Source organism: Malus domestica, chromosome 14 (genome assembly GCF_042453785.1).
Source record: "Malus domestica chromosome 14, GDT2T_hap1".
In the NCBI taxonomy this organism is placed as follows: domain Eukaryota; kingdom Viridiplantae; phylum Streptophyta; class Magnoliopsida; order Rosales; family Rosaceae; genus Malus; species Malus domestica.
In genome coordinates, this window is record NC_091674.1 from 28287386 (window position 1) to 28306389 (window position 19004).

At 34.7% G+C, this 19004-nt stretch overlaps 1 protein-coding gene and 1 long non-coding RNA gene across 2 annotated transcripts; one reads left to right on the top strand and one right to left on the bottom strand.

The window, feature by feature from the left end:
- The first annotated feature begins 3324 nt into the window (after positions 1–3324).
- Positions 3325–5733, top strand: LOC103455367 (NAC domain-containing protein 100-like). Its single transcript, XM_008394952.4, has 3 exons — positions 3325–4085; positions 4214–4491; positions 4867–5733. The coding sequence occupies exons 1-3, from the start codon at positions 3896–3898 to the stop codon at positions 5482–5484; spliced, it is 1086 nt and encodes a 361-aa protein (XP_008393174.2). The 5' UTR covers positions 3325–3895; the 3' UTR covers positions 5485–5733.
- A 10649-nt stretch (positions 5734–16382) lies between these two features.
- On the bottom strand, positions 16383–18622 carry LOC139191491 (uncharacterized). Its single transcript, XR_011575570.1, has 4 exons — positions 18398–18622; positions 18085–18221; positions 17407–17465; positions 16383–16571 (listed from the first exon to the last, which is right to left on the bottom strand). It is a non-coding gene; the product is annotated as an uncharacterized lncRNA (long non-coding RNA).
- Positions 18623–19004: the final 382 nt, after the last annotated feature.

The window sequence follows — 19004 nt, forward strand, 5'->3', positions numbered from 1 at the left end:
ATCGTAGTACTAAGTGGCTTAAGTTGATTAACTTTTAAATTGACAAAGAATGCTAGTTAACTTAAAGTCCCCAACATGAATGATCAAAGAATTACAGAAATCCAGGTGCGCACCAGAGTCAAGCTCCATTAACTTAAGGAAAGGGATAGGTGCGATGGCAAAGAGAGAGAGAAAGAGAAAAGAGAGTGTAAGAAATTTTTTTGCGTCTTATTTCTTCTTACTTTATGCCTTTATTTACAGCAAACATAATGGGCGTACTTGTCTTACAAGTAAGACAAGTAAAACTCATAGACTCAATCTACTAGGATTTACACAATTATACATGTCTTATATTTTAACTGCAACAAGTTAAGCCTTTTAAGTTGATTAAGTTTTAAATTGACAAAGAATGGGAGTTAATTTAGAGTCGCCCAATAACATGAGTGATCAAAGAACTACAGAAATACACGTGCGCACCAGAGTCAAACTCCATTAATAACCGATTCGTTTTGGGTAGACAACATGACAAAATATTTATCAAGAGATTTTAGCTGATTTGATTTCACCCTTAGAATGACCACAATATTTGACCCAGTCATAACTTAAAATATGGTGATTAATAGTTAAGAAACAAATAAGTCAATGCGAAATACTGAATTGCCTCTAAATTATGTCAAAATGGAGAATTTGTTCGAAATTGTAGACTTTTTGCAAGTATTTAGTGATTACTATGAAATATGTGATCGTATTAAATTAATATACATTGCATATCACTTGTACAAATTAAGCATTATTCAAGATTTTTATGAAATAAAGTCAAATCAGAATTCAAAAAGCAGCATTTGAAACTTTCATTTGATTTAACCATAAAGGAAAAAACAACAAACGTTATAGGTTCATAGAGTTGAAATTGCACTAATCTTCTTAAAAGAGAGGACAAATTAGCTTAGATATATTAATAAATTCATTCATAACTTTCTTTCACCTAACCACTAACCACTAATGGCTTTAATCACTTCAGCTTTTACATGTATCACCCTTAATTGCAACAAGTTGAAACTTTGATTAATTATTGTGGTCAATATATAAGGGTGCTTAGAGAGAACATAATTTTAGCTCATTACGAAGTTTGTGAATTAACGTTGATCATATTTTACACAAGGATGGTGCTATTGACACACTCACTTTTACCTCTCATATACTTTTGTTAATTTTTTCTATTAATCTTCTTCAATTCATTCTATTCAACAACTGAAAACTGAAAGAAGTGTGTGAGAAGTAAAAATAAGTGTGTGGATAACACCACCTTTTACACAATCTCGTAAATTAGGGCGAAAAGAATTTAGAATGTCGTCCAACTCTAAGAACACTACTACCGCGAGACAAAGAGTTAGTTGGTAAACAAATTAGGATTTAGAGCACAAATAATTAAGGGTGGGCACGGGTTGGTTCAGTGCGGTTTTGAGTGAAACCGAAATTTTTTGCAGTTCCGTTCGGTGTGGTTTTGAAGCCAAAACCGAAATGAAGCTAAACCGTTTGGTTCGGTTCGGTGCGGTTTCAAACGGTTTCGGTTTGATTTTTAAGAAAAAAATGTACAATTTGCAATTTAACATATTAATAAGCATTTCCCAGTAGCAATAGGAAAAAGACATTTGTTATATAAACAATTAGCATGTTGCATGCAGTTGTGATGTTAAAACATGTTTGTGAAACAAAATGGTGTCCTGTACAAGGTATAACATAATACAAGTTGAATAACTTTGAATTCATTAAACGTGAGCGAAACTTTCATACTAGAATATGTGATATCATGCTTCAAATGAGTGAACTTCATTAGATCCATGTTCGACTCTTGATAACAAGATCAGTCCACCCTTGTACATATATGTGTGTGTGTGTGTGATGGTATAAAATGACAAAGGTCCTTCAAGTTAATGAACGAAAGAAAATGATGAATGATAATATTCTAGTGTGGTTGAGTCCATACTAAGTGCATGGATTCTAACAAACAACCAATTTAAACATGAAATTTAATATGGACATTTAATTAAATGTTTATTAATATTTGCGGTGCGGTTCGGTTTCGGTGCGGTTTTCAAAAGTCAAAACCGAAACCAAACCGTTTTCTATGTTGCGGTTCAGTTTCAAAACCGAAACTGTTCCAAAACCGCAAAATAAAACCGTTCGGTGCGATTCGATTTGGTTCGTGTTTCGGTTTTCGATTCTAAGTGCCCACCCCTACAAATAATGCAATTTCTCTCAAGAAACTGACAGATAAAAATCATTCGCGGACTACGTGGCGCAAATTTTAATTTTGATATTTTTGATTCGACCTAGTTGTTGTCACTTTTCAGTGAGAGTTGCATGAAAGTCCATGCAGTGTCTGCTTCAATCTCATTTTCATCTGTTTTTTGGGAATATGCTTTAGAAATAAGAGGGTTATAAAGGTCATTTTCGAGTGAATAAAGCGCGCTTTAACTAATTTTGAGAGCTGGACACAGCAAAACTTCTGTAGTCTTCCACAGCTGGTATCACTATATTTACATAAAATATATATTTATCTTCGTGAATGCCCTAATTTTATTTTCAACAAAAACAGATTATATTCCAATCTTCTTCTAAATACTTCAAACTATTTTTATTTATTTCTTGTCACTCTCTTTGTCACGCGTGCTGATGATTCAGGAATGCAAATACCAACAAATATCCAGTAACATCAGAGTCCTATCCACTCTCGCACAATGAATATAATTGGCTGAACTTAAAATATATAATCCAATTTGAAGAGGGCTTATGTCATAGTGGAAATCAAGCATCTTTGTGACCCTCCTCTCCCGAATTTGAAGTTCTTCCACTTGAAAAGTGAGAGGTATTAGGTTCGAATCTTGTGGATGACAAATTCGATACCAAATTAGGCTGCTCATTATGTGACTTAGCCGAACTCTTCCTCCTATATAAAAATATCGATGTAGTAAAAAAAAAAAGTGTCATCAACTTTTTGATTTATCAATTAAACTTTAATAATAGAATCAAAATAATGTATTCACAAAATTGAAACATACTAAATTGGTGAACGGAATAAGGTATGCACAAGAATTTTAAACTGTTAGATCTCTGAACTTTTGACAAAATAAAAAAAGAAAATCTTGACCCTTTATTATACAGTTATACACCGGAGCATGTATGGTAGTATTTTCATAACATATGGTCTTGGAAAAACTTTATTTTATTTTATATAGAAATAGTAGGATATTCATTTATATGAAAATGAATAAGTACAAAAAAGAGGATAGGGCACATATTAATGAGCTTGATAAATACTTTGTTTGAAATTTTAAACCGGTCGAAGAGGCGATAGGGTGTATATTATTTAGTGGTAATTAAATCAATGCTACATGCATAGTATTTGGATGGGTTGTTTGTCTAGATGGTCAAATTTTTATGATGGGGTAGAATTATTACAGAAAAAGTTGAAGAGAAGCTAAAACGACCAACCTAAGTTGCCTTCCATTCCACGTTTCTTCCTCACGCCAGTATTTAGGGGCTTCTGTTTCCCGTAGTGCTTTTCTTTGTCTTAACATCTGAATCCATCTTTCAGCTTATACAATTTGTTCTATGGCTTCTTTTCTTTCGTTCCTCTTTTTCCAATTACCTGTCCCTTTTCCTTAAGCTTTATTTCTCTTTCGTTCCTTGGAAAAGCACTTTTTGCATGTCTTATCTGGTTCTGCTTTCTTTATAAGGTGTTTTAAGATTTGGGGAGTTGAAGCTGTTGGTTAGGAGAACCCATTGAAGTTTGAGAGTTTGTGAGGAGTCTACTGAGGGTGGATTGCGAAAATACTCTGCTTTCCGATCGGAACCAAGCTTTCGGATCAAGGGTTTTAGACAAGAATCATTGGGGGTATCATACAAGGAGGAAATGGAAAACGTTCCAGCTGGGATTGTTGAGGAGGATGATCAGATCGATTTGCCACCCGGGTTTCGCTTCCATCCAACCGATGAAGAGCTTATTTCCCACTACTTGCACAAGAAGGTTATTGATACCAGCTTCTCTTGTAAAGCCATGGGGGAGGTGGACTTGAACAAGTCAGAGCCTTGGCAATTGCCTCGTAAGCTTCCTAAAACAAAATTTCCCTATTGTTTTCTTTCTGTAACACAATCTGTCTTGATCAAATTGTTTTGGGTTTTGTTTGTTTCGATTTGATTTACTTTTTTGTTTTCGGTTGTTCGGAAAAAGGGAAAGCGAAAATGGGAGAAAAGGAGTGGTACTTTTTCTGTGTGAGAGACAGAAAGTACCCAACTGGTCTGAGGACTAACAGGGCGACCGAAGCCGGATACTGGAAGGCCACAGGGAAAGATAAGGAGATCTACAGTACAAAATCTCTGGTTGGGATGAAGAAAACCTTGGTTTTCTACAAAGGAAGAGCCCCGAAAGGAGAAAAAAGTAACTGGGTTATGCATGAATATAGATTGGATGGTAAATTCTCTGTTCACAACCTCCCCAAAACTGCAAAGGTATGGCTCTTCCCCTGTTTTCTTGTTTTTGGATATGGAATTTCTTGCAACGGGGATGTTACTGTGACGGTATCTCAGGCTGAACATACACTGCTATACAAGAAATTAAAGCACATGGCTGTTCTTGATTGGATTGAGATACCTCCACAGTAGCATCTCCGTTGCAGTAAGTTTCTTGTGTTTTTACTATGTTTATTTGTTCATGTATTTTCTTGGGAGCAGCCTCTCCATAAAATGGGGGTAAGGCTAGCCGACATTCACCTCTCCCAGACCCTGCGTAAAGCGGGAGCCTTGTGCACTGGGTACGACCTTTTTATTTGTTCATGTATTTTGATGCTAGTTTTATTTGTGCCTTTTTTGTGTTGCACTCTGCAGAATGAATGGGTGATTTGCAGAGTTTTTGAAAAGAATTCTGGTGGCAAGAAAACCCATATTTCTGGATTTGTGACTTTGGCTTCTCTCGGAAATGAAATTGGTTCTTCTGGCCTACCACCATTGATGGATTCTTCGCCCTACAGCGCTCCCAAGGCCAAACCTGCTTCTGAGTCCCATTACGTGCCCTGCTTCTCCAACCCTGATCCCACTGATGTTCAAAGAAACCAAGGGAATATTGCTGATTACATGAACAACAATCCTCTCTTTGGTGTTTCTTCAAACTCTTCCAACTTTTTCCCAAGAATCCCATTTCCCAATTCATTCTACTCTGCTCATAATGCTCCCCCTTCGACAAGTTTCAAATTCCCCGGTTCGGATATACTGCAAGATCAGTCCATCCTGAGGGCCTTGTTAGAAAACAATGCTGCAAACATGAGGCAGCAGAGCTACAAAACAGAGAGGGAACTAGTGAGTGTGTCCCAAGAAACCGGCCTCACAAGCGATATGAACGCTGAAATCTCTTCAGTCATGTCCAATCTTGAAATGGCAACAAGGCCATATGGTGATCAAGATCCTCCAGCTGCAGCAGCAGGCCTGGATAATTTTTGGAATTATTAATAATTTCAAAGCAGCAAAATAAGATTAATATATAGTTTTGTTATATAAAAAAAAAAGGAAAAAAACAGCTTCAGCTAATATTCCTGGTGTGAGTAGATAATTTATAGATATTCTGAACCTAAATTGAAAATTGAATGAAAGTGAAGCAAATGTTAATGTAATGTAAGAAATTATATGATGTATTGGTGTTTTTCTATTTATTTCTTACAATATTGGCGACATATGAGAACGAGAATCAGTTGGTGGTAATGATGTTGTTTGCATATTTTACTCATCAAAAGTTTGTACTCTTTCTTAAAGTTTTCTGGATTTTAACGAATGCTTGCATCACTCAAACGAGCAAGTGATTTTATAAATCTAATTTAAACTACGAAAGAAAGATTTGAACTCGAATACAGATAACTTTGCTAGTTCGAGTTATCCCTAATGAGTTTTAGTATTCTATGTTACTTTATCAGTTTATTGGTGGGAACTCAGGTCAGTATGCTGTTGACATTCCCACTTTCTTTCAACCTATCTCCTTCCCTCTATCACGCACACGTGCATGTCACACTCAAACGTGCATGTCACACTCAAACACAACCTTGGTATTGGTAAAATGAAAATGTAGTTAGTCATTTTATAAATTGTAACCTTTTTTCGCTAATTAACTTTGACTTGCATGCTATGAAATTTGTATTCATATATTTTGTGATGCTGACAATGCCAAAAAAAAATCCTAATCCTCTAATTTTCGGGATTAACAAAGGGTAGTATAGAAATATTTACCTCTTGTCTATTGACTACGTCTTTCGTCCTGACTCACTATGTGTAGAAGAACCCGAAATTTCTTAACTTTCCACCTAACAATTGACTGGAGCAGGATGTTTATACATAAATTATTGTTGAACTGCTAATTTGAAACACACATTTTTTAAACAAAAAAAATCCTCTAATCAGTAATTTAGGTTGATAATGTGACATCAAAGGATGAAGGGTTAAGAACTGTATGAATAACTACCCAATTTTTAGAGGTGATTCCAAATTGGTTTCAACTTTTTAAAACAAATAACTACATAGGCCACCTACGGTAATTGATAATGTCCTTAAGGTTAAGTGATGACTTGAAAAAACATTGAAGTTGATTTTCACTAACTCATCATTTTTGGAGTTTTTAATCCTGAAATAGACCCCTCTTAGCGAAGAAAAACATCAAATGTGTCTAGTTAAAAGGAATCGGTTTAGAAATTTAGAGCTCTATAGATTACGTGAGAATGAAAATCGCTTTAATACTTGAACATGCCATCACTTAATGTTGGTGATCTGTAGGATGTCTAATTTTCAAAACGTTAAGTAGTTATTTGAAATATTTTAAAAAGTTGGGCCACTTTAAAAATACCCCATAAGATTAAGTATTTTCCCTACTTAAGTAAACCTAATTTAGGTTGGGACCAATTTAAAGGTACCCCTTAAGATTAGGTAGTTATGTCAAAATGTTTGATAGAGAAACTAGTCCTCTTAATGAGTCGGTTTTTGCTAAATAGTTGATAGCCTCAAAACGCAATAACTGAGAGTATAATTCATCGCAAGTAAGTATCTTCAAAGCGTATATGTAAACCAAACTTAACATTTCCTCAACAAGCAAAAAAAAATAATTACTCGCTCAACCAAATGATTGTTGATAAACAACTATGGTTTAGTAGAATTATTATTTCCATTACTATTTGACTAATGAAATTTCTTACTTCCTTGCTCAAGAGATTGAACCAAACCGCAGGAAATATGGAAATATTGAGTTGACATATATTGCAAGAGAACAAACTTGCTCACTGCCCCTAATTAATGGTGAGTGTTGCGGGTTACCACTAAGTCATCAACTATAAGCTCATTTGGAAGTGTTTTTAAAATAATTGAACTTGTTTTTAGTGAAAATATATTTGAAATCAATTCTTAGTTAACAATGCAAGTGAGTCTTGGAATAATACTTAAAGTGTTTCTCGCAAGAAGCATATGAGCGGTACTTCTTGTAGGAAGTTCTTCAAGAGCTTTTGAAAACCACACATATTTCTTTAAAAACGCACTCATTTATTTTAAAAGCGCCTCCAGACGAACCCTATACATGTATCGTTGGATGAATCAGATTCAATTTACCACGCCTTGAAATATAAATTCATCGAATGTTGGTAATGTAATGGTAGCTCAATCCCACATTAGAGGTGATGAACAATTTAGTCACTGTGGAGAATCATGGAAGTCTAGTGGAAAATGGGAAGAGGATTCTCTCCAGATCTACTTTATGGGGATCTCTAGCCGTTCATTGTACATCATACGGTTAATTTTTGTCAGGTACTATTTGTGTTTAATTTTAATTTAAAAAGTTAAATAAACTTTTACCTCACGATGTATGATGAATGATTAAGATGTGAGAATCCATAAAATCTCTACCATTTAAATTTGGATGGGATCCAAATCCTGGAAAATGGAGTGGACATTGGAAAAACTATTACCTGTAGCCCGTTGGAAAATAAAACAGCTGTCTAAATTCATCAAGTTCACATCTAAGGAGAAGACTTCTAAAAAATCCAGAAAAGTCTTGTCACAAATATATTCTCTGGCAACAAAATCTTATTATACAAATTTGAAGGAAAACGAGGTCTAATATATATTTATTGTCTTTCATTTTCATAGTCTGTCAACTACAGAGATTCGTTGGTATTGGATCAATTTGTAAATCCAACTGTGTCTTCTGGCCCTTTTCCATAAGAATTATGATGCATGCAGTCCGTTATCAAGCTGTTGAATTGATCTAAGAATATTTACCTTATCATTTATTAAGTAATATTTTTATAACATGTGGGGTTTTATTTTTTGACACATGCATGATCAATCTCCAACCACGAATGTATTTGAGTCCTTCACGACATGTTTAATTCGCATCAGTAATATTAGATTTTATATATGAAAGCTATTGCCATTTGTGTTTTCTGCAGAATAATTTTTCTTGACAACAAATTCATAAACCTCCAATTTCAAAGACGTGTATTTTTGCTCACGTATCATTCTATTTATTACTGTTTGATGAGCTTAAATTTTAAAATTTAAATTCATCTAATGATAATAAATAGGACGGTGCATACAAATATTTATGTTCCAAAAGAGTCAAACGTGACCCCAAAATTCACCCAATAGAATCAAGGGTCCCATATACTCAACAATATGTTCTCAGGCTACCCTTTCATCATCAAAATGTTATATTAACTTATACTTCCGAGTTAAGTGTCATAACATATATAATTTATATATTACTCATTATCCAAATGTAGGAATATTGGATTGGATTATTTTCATTCATATGGCTAACCATTTTATATATACATATCATAAGTATTTGAGCTGTAAGAAATATAATTCATTAAAGAATAAGAAAAATTAAATTACTATTATTAAAGAAAAAGAAATATAATTCTTTAAAGACATACATCTAGCCTCAAAAATTGAGGTGTAATAAGCGTAGATAATAGTTAATAATCTATGGGAGATAATAGAGAAATGCTAAGGAGTCTATCTCAAGGTGGGACTCTCTATAGATTCTATGTTACCTTATTATTTAACGTTAATTCCTGAGCTAACATTATAAAACATTGTGCAAAAAATATGGGGTGACAAAGAGTCCCACTTTTGTGAGATTCTCCTTTTCATTTCTCTTTTAAATATAGAGTCAAATGTAGCTTTTTCCAGCCAACCCCTAATTATTATAATTATCTTTTAAATTTTTGTACAATTGAGTTGCAAGAAGCATATAGAGAGAATAGTCTTATACCCAATTCGAATGATATTAAATGAAAAAAATGGAACCTTAGCATCTCTTCTTATCCGCAGTGTGTATCAAGGGAAAGATTTCTATATTTTCATGTTTTCTTTTGTCAAATATTTATGATAGTTAATTCATTTTTTTAGATCAAATATGTGTGTGTATCCTTAAAGGGAAGGGATCCCATTTTCATAAAAAAACGAGGATTAGTTGTGGGATTTTCTCTACATCGAATTTTAATGATACGAATCGTCTATTTTGTCAGTCTTGATTCAAAGATTATCCTTGCAAAAATTAATTCAATACGAAATCATTTGCCTATTTAATTATCACGATGAAATTTCAATGTTTTCTAGAAAATAAAGTGTTCGTTAATTTCTTTGAACTCAACTAGATATCTCAAATATTTTCGATTTGAATAATATTTTGTAAAGATGACCTCTGAGATGCAACTTGAAGACGGTTCAAATCGTTAAATTCGATGTGTAGTGGAATCTACAACTAATCGCATTTTTATTAAAAAATAAATAAAAACTCCTTTTTTTAAAGGCTTCTTATGTATACATATATATATTTAAGTCATTATTATTAAAAGACATAGTAAGTTTTAAACTATTATAATAATTTAAAAGGAGAAAGTTAAAACTTGAACTTTATGAGTCGAGATATTTTTGATAATTGAACCTTGTGACAGTGAACCCATATTTCTAGGGCATTGTGTCATGCCACCTGGATACTATTTTCCAATTTTGTGCATCGTGTATGAGATGGTGGTTTTCTCTTCATAAAAGCTTGAGGAACAATAGGGGTATTTGTGTCAATATAGGAGTATGATTCTTTTTTCTATTTTTTTTCCTCTCTTTCCTTCCACTTTTATTTAAACGGTTATTGTTAAATCATATTAATTTTTTATATTAATTTTTTATAACAAGAGAAAAATAAAATAAGATCGTAATATCCACACACCTTTTTTTACTTCTCTCACATCATTTTAATTTTCGACTGTCGGATCGGATAAATTAAAAAAGATCAAATCACAGAAATTAACAAAATATATGAGAGAAGTAAAAAGAAGTATGTGAATAACGCATTTCTAAAATAAAAGAATGTGAGAAAAAAAAATGGAAAGAAAAGAAGAAAGAATCCTACTCCGTCGAAGTAAAACCTAAATAAAGCTACGTGACGGAGTTAGCACCCGAGTGAGCGTTGAATGTTGCGAGGTCAGATTCAGACTTAGAGGCCTTTTTAACGGTCGACACGTGCCCCGCGCTAATCCGACACATGCTTCCAGTTTTGCTGCCGTCACCAGGTAGCCCACCAATACAACTGTTTCCTGCAATAGAAGCGCGTCACGTGGCACAGGTGCTGTGCGCCCGCCTAACTGTGCTATCGTGAATTCGCGACAAGCCCCATCATTCCTTGACTATTTTCTCACACGGATTTTTTTCTTTGTTCGAAAGTTTGTTTAAAAGAAAGATAGAAAAAGAAAAGCAAAGTATTCTATCACACACCCAAAACGAAATTGTATAATGTTGTAATTTTAGTTTGAATGGAAACGATAGCTTTATTGATAACAAACTTGTTAAGAGTCATGACGAAGGACATCTCTAATGACATCAGGGGTTCCTTGAACCAAACAGTTGACTCACGACTATGTAAACTTGACTTAAATTAATTAATTAGTATTGATCAAATTATTAATAAGAATTGTTATTAACACTTTAAAATTTTCATTTTGCACTTCTCACAAATGTATTTTTATTTCTTAATATAAAAAATTTGGAGTGAAAAATGAGAATTTCACAATGCCAATAACAATTCTACTATTAATTATGTAGTGCATTGATGTAAAAGAAATGCTAACGACACTTTCTCAAAATGAGATTTTCTATAAACTTTCTGTCACCTCACAGATTAACATCAATTCTCTTGTCAACGTTATAAAATATTGTACCAAAAACATGAGGCTTAACATCAATTCTCTTAGCATTTTTCTTGATATAATCACAATTGAACTGTCACTTAGTATTACGGTCTGGTGATATTCATATCCACTTGTAAGTGAGAGGTCTTAGGTTTGATTCTCGTCAAAGACAAATTTGAATCACATTATGCTAGCCCATTGTGAGGCTTAGTTCACTCCCCTACTCCTTATTGTAAATAATATCGCTTGTTCAAAAAAAAAAAAAAACCAGTTGAATTAGTCCACACAAAGTTACATTGTCAACATTCTCGTGTAACCAATTGCTTTGTTAGTTGGACAAAGATTGGGCACCCCATAGACTATGCCCTAATGAGTTCTCAAAATAGTAACTCGACCAGTTTGTGATGTGGTTAATGGGGAAATGAATTTGGAGACGATTTTAGGTTGGTTCGGATAAGGTATCATGTGAGTCAATCTTATCCTTATCAACCTCTTATGTAAAGTCCAGGGTTTTGCTCCAAAGCTAGATAAAGAAATAGAGATAAGATCGAGAATTTCGTACTATTTATGATTTGGTTTCCTTTTTAAGAATGGGTTTAGAGTATTATTCTTTTCTATTTTGTTTGAAATTCACTTCCTTAATATTTGCAGTTTTAGTTAAAATTGCGATTGACAATTGTTCTTACGCTCACAATAGAAGGCCTAAGTTGAAATGCAAAATTAGGGTAATGTTAGAGGGAGATTAAATTTTATAAACTGTATGATGTGGTTGTTGATGATTGAATTATTTATTAAATGTAATTAACGTGTTTATTTCCTATTAGTGATACATCATATTATTTACAATAATTTTTCTAGCATTTACTTACAAAATTATAGCCCACATTTTGGTAATTTAATTGCATGAGCCAACCCAAAACCCTAATAGAGACGTGGAACATATTTGTTGGGTTTGGCATGTTTGATAGTGTTGCTTTATATTGGTTAAAAAGTCAACATAATTTTGGAGGCGTTTGGTTCAATGTTATTTTATTTTATTGCGTAATTCCACAAAATCAATAACAATCTTCGTAGACAAAAACATCAACCAAAAAACAAAAAATAATTACAACATAACGCAACCCCATTATTTGATTTATTTTGTTTCATAATTCTTATTTTCGTGATCATTTAAATAAGTATAGATGAGATCATTTAAATATATGTATTTATTCACATTTAGTAATACGGTATAATGATATTTCTGTTCACTTGTAAGTGAGAGGTCTTAAATTCGTTTCTCGCCAAAAGCAAATTTTAACCACATTATTGCTAGCTCATTGTGATGCTTAGTTCACTTCCCCACCCTTAGTATAGATAATATCATTTGTTCAAAAAAAAAATATATTTATATATATCTCACAATCACCACCTGATCTTTTATATAGTGATTATTTTAAATACAAATACATATTCTAGGCAAATTCGAATCGAATTTCAGGACGATATTTTAGTATTGACAGAAGGCCATTTAAAGGAACTAACCCGTTTCATTTTCTGTTTCATTTTCCTCTAGAGGATTAAGATAAATCAACCGTTTAGGGAATGTTACGTGCATGTCACGATTAAAGAATGCAGCAAACGACCTCAAAATATTGTGTTAATGAATTCTTCAACTGGGAATGCATGGGCAGGTAGCCACATACATATTGCATATATACTTCAACAGCATGGGTCGGGCATTAATTAGTAGTTAAGCCTAATCACTGACCACTAATCCCCTTAAGAACAAAGGTTGAGTTTCTTTTCAAATTTTTTCACAATACAAAGTTAGAAAATTTAGTTTAGGTCAATGAGCATATAGAGGTCAATTGAAACAATTCTCTTATTCAACAAAGATTGATAAAATTGTTCTCCTCTACTTGTTAAAAAAATATTTCTTTCGTTGACCTCTTTTTAAAGGGACACAATATTGATTGATCAAATCTTTATTGGATATGTGAGATGCTATTTACGTTTACGAGGGATATATGAGATACTAACTCGAGTTTTTAAGTTGGCATTGTTATCTAAACTTAGATTTAGCCAAATTAGTTAACGTATCGTATTATTTTAGCGCACCAAGTTAAAATTTTTCTTTTCATAATTTATTAATTTAGTGTAAAATATTGTTGGTGTTTTAAAACAAAACAGAGGTTGATATTTTCGTCTATTCACTAAAGCTAGAGAAAAGACCAAACTATACGACATATAACTAGCAAGGCCCATCCAGTTATTGGTCCATGCATGTCCATTGCATATCTTGGACTGGCAATACAAATTCAAATAAAATAATTTAAAATAATTCATTGAAAAATAACAAAGATAAACATGATTTTATTTGATTTTTTTCAGGAACATAATGGCAATGAGTAAGGACAAGGGTTTCATAAAAAAGAAAAAGAAAAAGACAAGGGTTTCATGAAAAAGAAAGGACAAGGGCAGCTTTTTTATCATAAATTTTAGAGTAACTTAAGGAGAGTAAATTTGTAGATAAATGATTGATTTATTACTAACATGTTGATAAACGTGCTCATTCCTATTGATGACACATCATTTAGTTTACAAATTTAATATTCCTAGCATTATCTTAAATTTTAATCAACGAACTTGAAAACTTACACAATCAGTCAGATATGCCTGTAGCGTACTGACTACTTGGTGGTAGTTGGTGAACAGATTAATACAGGGAACAAAATGAATCGTCTGTATAAACGGTGGTCCATAATCCATATAGTCCATGAACCTAAAGGTATGTTTAATGTACGTAGGATCGTAAAATCTGTTATCCCTTCTGCAGGTAAACGTGATGCAATCCACGAAAAGGAGCTTTCAAATTAAGCATCAAATTTTATGCCCTCTCTTAAGAATACTCAAACTCTTGGGCTAAAACCTAAAATTTAGGTTTTAAATCTCCCCCAACTTATTCCAACCTTACATTAAAATCAGTTTTGGGTTAGAACTGATTTTTGGGGAAATTTTAAGCCGAAGAACTTGCCAAGGTAAATGGCTTGGCCCACTGCGCGTGAATGCGCCAGGAAAAAAAGGGGAGCAAACAAAAAGCAAAACAAATGGGACACTGTTGTGCAGAAATGAGGCCTAACTTGATGGGGTTGTCGGGCATTTATGTGTAATCCCAACGGCTCCATTTTGATCGGATGACATGGAGAATAAAACTTAATCCAAAAGGGTTGGAGAAAAAAAATTTGTTTATGGGTTAAAACTTAAATTTTGAAGTTAAAATTTGAGATTTTAACTCAAGAGTTAGAGATGGTCAAAATGCCCAAACCATATATTATAGTATAGACTAATACAAACTTGCAGGCTCAAGTCGCTCACCATTTGTTTGACTATCGATGGCCTCGTTCCACAACGGCATGCATGTATTTTTAATTTCTTGTGTATTCATTAATCTCTAAAGTGGAGTATAAATAGAAGTTATAATTGATATTACATATGCACTTTGTCGATGTTAGACCAAAGACTACTATTTACACTTAACTAATATTTACACATATAACTCACAACACTCTACCTCAAATTGGAGCAAAGATGTCGTGCACGCCCAACTTGTCAAGCGAGATGAGAAACACACTAATAGACACAACCCTAGTAAGCATGTCAGTGAGTTGATCTTTAGATACCACAAATGGGAAAGCAATAATTCCAACATCAAGTTTTTCATTGGTAAAAGGTAGGTCGATCAATCTCACATGTTTTGTATGATCATGTTGCACTAGATCACTGGATTATGAGCAATCTCAATAACACCCTTTTAATTTATCACAATTGAGTTTCATAAAACCCTTGGGTTCAAACCCAAGATCCCTCAACAATTTCTTCAACCACAACAACTCACATACACACCATGAGACATACCACGAATCTCAACTTTTGCACTTGAACTAGCAACCACTTTATGTTTCTTGCTTCTCAAATTAACCAAATTACCATCCACAAAAGTAAAGTTTCCAAATGTAGACTGCTAGCCAGTGATAGAATGTGTCCAGTTTGCATCTATATACCCTTTCTACATTCAAATGACCATTCGTGTAGAAAACCAAACATCTGCTAGGAGCCAAATCCCAAATGCAATTGTTTTCTAGAGCTTTCATCTCAACGTTCATGGCATTAACCTCATTTTGGATTAGAGAAAACATCTTGCAATTTTGTTGGAACAGATACACTACATAACTGACATATGTAGGATGCATATAGTTTGAAAAAACGATGAGTGGACACATAATTATTGATAGAAACTTTGCTTTGGCATGCATATCATGCTCATATTATTCTTTAGGTTTTCCACTATATGTTAGCTCGTGGAGGCAACTGAGATGAAGACAAACCATCATAATTTAACTCATGTGTGTCACCATCTTTTACCAAACCATTAAAAGAATCATCAGTAGATGAACCATCAACAAGTAACTCATCAGACAATCCAGCAACAAGTGATCGGTCATTAACAGACAAAGGCTCTAAACCCGTGGTATCACACATAGGCAACTGGTCATTGGGTGCATCCAACAACAGATAGAGCTTCAGAAATGACAGTCGACTGGTATCGGTCGTCATCTATGGCCGACCAGTTGCGTGTTATCACATGGCAAAACAGATTTCATCCCTAATTCGGATTGTAACATATCATCCACACATCTTTGACTCAGGCCTAAAGGCCCTGGTGGTAGATGAGTATGGCCACATGGCAGTATTACATATATACTTGCCATGTCAGCAAAATCAGTTAGATTTGGTTGTAAGATTTGATAAGATTTAGTTAAATGTGTTGAGAGGTTTCTTCATCATTAAGAAAGTGATTATATCCCTCTATATATATCGTGTTCCTTAGTAATACTCTTCACTTAATGAAAAATCAAACCGTGATTATATCCCTTTATATATATTTTGCTCTTTAGTATTTCATTTCTTTCTTTGAGCTTTTCTCTTTGTTTTTCATTCTATTTCTTCATCTTCTCATATTCTTGATTCAATGTGAAGCTTGATTCTTTTAGTTAATAAGATTTAACATTTAAAAAAAAAAAACAAAGAAAACGTGTGAGACTCTCTTTCTGGTTTTCCAACCTTGCAAACTCCTTTACCACTGACCCTAGCCTTTGGTTTGGGTGCTTGTGGTTATCCTTGTCCAAGTTCCTTGTTCTCCTCTGACACACCCCGTCCCGAAGGAGGGCGTGCTGGCCGTCACGTGAGAGTGACGTAACCATTTACACAGTTCGGAAGCTTTAAAGAATACAATTACTAAGATAACACACCCGAGGGTGAGTCATACTTTTGTGAATTCTGTTAGAACACCGTTGGATTCCTCGTGGCCACCAAAGCTCTGCCATCTAGGACCTGGAGGGGCGCAAAACAAAATTGAGTGGGTCAGTAAAACAAAGTTTTTCGAAAACATTTCATTTAAAACATTTCTAACCCCTCACCGTAAAACCTGTATACTTTCCCAGAAAAAAAAAATATATATATAAAACCATATGAAATCTCAAAACTTAAATCCCAAATCTTTAACATTTTTCAAGAAAAATATGCCATGCCATAAATCAAAATATAAATCAGGTGAAATAAGGAATCAATCGGAGACCCTGCAGTTGGTCCTATACGATTAATTCAATAGCTCAATATCCCACTAAGCCGGAGTCACCACAGTGACCTATACGGCCCTACTCTGCACATCACTCGGAACTACGTAAGGTAGTCTATACGATGAAAGGTGTAAAAATACGCTCTAGTGCTTCTCTCATCAATCATCAGCGCGCATAACTAAGGTCACCCACTAGTCGGAATCACGCCTAGTGATCTGTACGACTAGCATGTCGGAACCCTCACATGGTCTGTACGACATCCACCTACTTGGATCCAAGGCGAGCGTGCGGTGTGGTGAATAATATAAGCACTAACACCTAGGGTGCAAGTTATGAGCTCAAAACATCTCAACAACAAACAATTCAATGAATAAATGAACTCACCTGACTTACCTGTGCCTCCACAGCACCATGCAACATGTATGCATCATATATCAATTCATTCTTTTCATAAACTTCTATGCTTGGCATTTCAATTCATACTTTTCATAAACTTCTATGCATGGCATTTAAAAACATTTTCTCATATAAATGCATTTCTGGGAAAACAATAGTATATAGGTAATACGAAAACAAAACTGCCCACTCACCTGGAGTTCGCCCAACAACTTCCTAGCACCGTACATCAAGGCGTCATGAAGATTAGCGCCTAGAACAATAATTAAATCCAACCTCAGAAATCATGCCGATAGAATACATAACTTATATAAGACACGTCTCTACGTAGTTCGATCCGGATGATCTGCAACTCAGATTTCAAATCCGTAACTTCCAGAGGTCCACAATATACCTCTAGGACAACATCCTAAAATTTCATTACCATCCAACGGTCGGATCTCCGTCAATTTCCAAAACTAAGTGACGGTTAACATTCTATTTTATGAACTTACAACTTCAATTCCGGAAGATCCGTAAATTGGATTCCCAATCCGTAAGTTCCTATAATCCTCAAATATTACGTATTACAACGTATCAAAGTTTGATGACGATCCAACGGTCGGATCGTCAATTCACATTTTCACCTAACCATGAATCGTAACCAACTTAGGTTCAATTATTCAATTTACGTCCATCAATTATCAAAACTGAACCTAGAACCTTAATCACATGCTAATAATGACATTGGCGGGCCATTGGCCACGCACCGCCGCGCGGGCCGCCGCGGGTGGCGGTTGGCCGCCCCCGGCTCGCCGGAAAATTCAACTATTTCCAAAAATTACCAAAATTTGCAGATTTGAAGATCTCAATGAGTAGAACAACTTTCATACCTGTGGACAAGGCCAATTGGGCCTGGAAGTGCTTCAATTTCACCAAAACCGTGAAGAACCCTAGAATTTGGTGTTTCCAATTCGACCTTCAAACTTGTTCCAACGCCTCTACTACCTCTTGGGCTTTGTTCTAGGTCCTAAAGGAATGCTAATGATGTTAGTAATTGAAAGAAAACATTTCAAAATTTCAAGAATTTAAACAAAAGGGTCGCGGCACCCGTGTGGGTGTTCTTCGCGAAATCACAACGAAATTCAATGATTCTTGGGGTGAAACATAAAGAGGGAAGGCCTAGATGTTGATTGGGAGTGGTACCTTGATCCAATTCGTTGGAAAATTGGACGAAACGGCGAAAACCCGCCGATTTGGAAGCTTGGGTCGCGCGGGTCAAAGGTGACCCATTCCTCCTGTTCCCCCGTGCACCACTCTCCCTCCTTTCCCTCCTTTCCTTCCCCTGGTTGATCAGTTTCTTCCTCTCTCTTCTTCTGATTCGCTCGCATCTTCTTCTTCTCCGATTGGGCATTTCTGCCCAGTCTCTTCTTCTTTTCTGTTTTCTGTTTCTTCTTCTCATACACATACACACACCAAAAACCTTTCCCTCATCCCAGCCAACCATTTCATTCATCATTAAATCTGGGCCGTCCATTTTCATAAAAGAATTTCTATATTTTACTAAAATTATAATTCCTTAAAATCCCAACTTCAAACTTTAATAACTTCTTCGATATAACTCCAAATCACGAACCGTCTGCGCCCATGCGTCCGTAACGACGAGTACTACCAGGATATGCCAAGGAAACAAATCTTAGATGGCACGACATGGTGATTAACCTCGAATAATGCACGTACCTTCAAAGGGCATTTTTGTAAAATCCTTTATCAAAACTTTAAAAATTCTTAAAATTAGGGACGGGCTGTCACA

What these genes read in the sequence shown, in the direction of transcription:
- LOC103455367 (XM_008394952.4), top strand. Translation starts at nt 3,896, where the DNA reads ATGGAAAACGTTCCAGCTGGGATTGTTGAGGAGGATGATCAGATCGAT. An exon ending in AGAGCCTTGGCAATTGCCTC is followed by an intron (nt 4,086 to 4,213) that starts GTAAGCTTCCTA and finishes GTTCGGAAAAAG; the next exon opens with GGAAAGCGAAAATGGGAGAA. An exon ending in ACCTCCCCAAAACTGCAAAG is followed by an intron (nt 4,492 to 4,866) that starts GTATGGCTCTTC and finishes TGCACTCTGCAG; the next exon opens with AATGAATGGGTGATTTGCAG.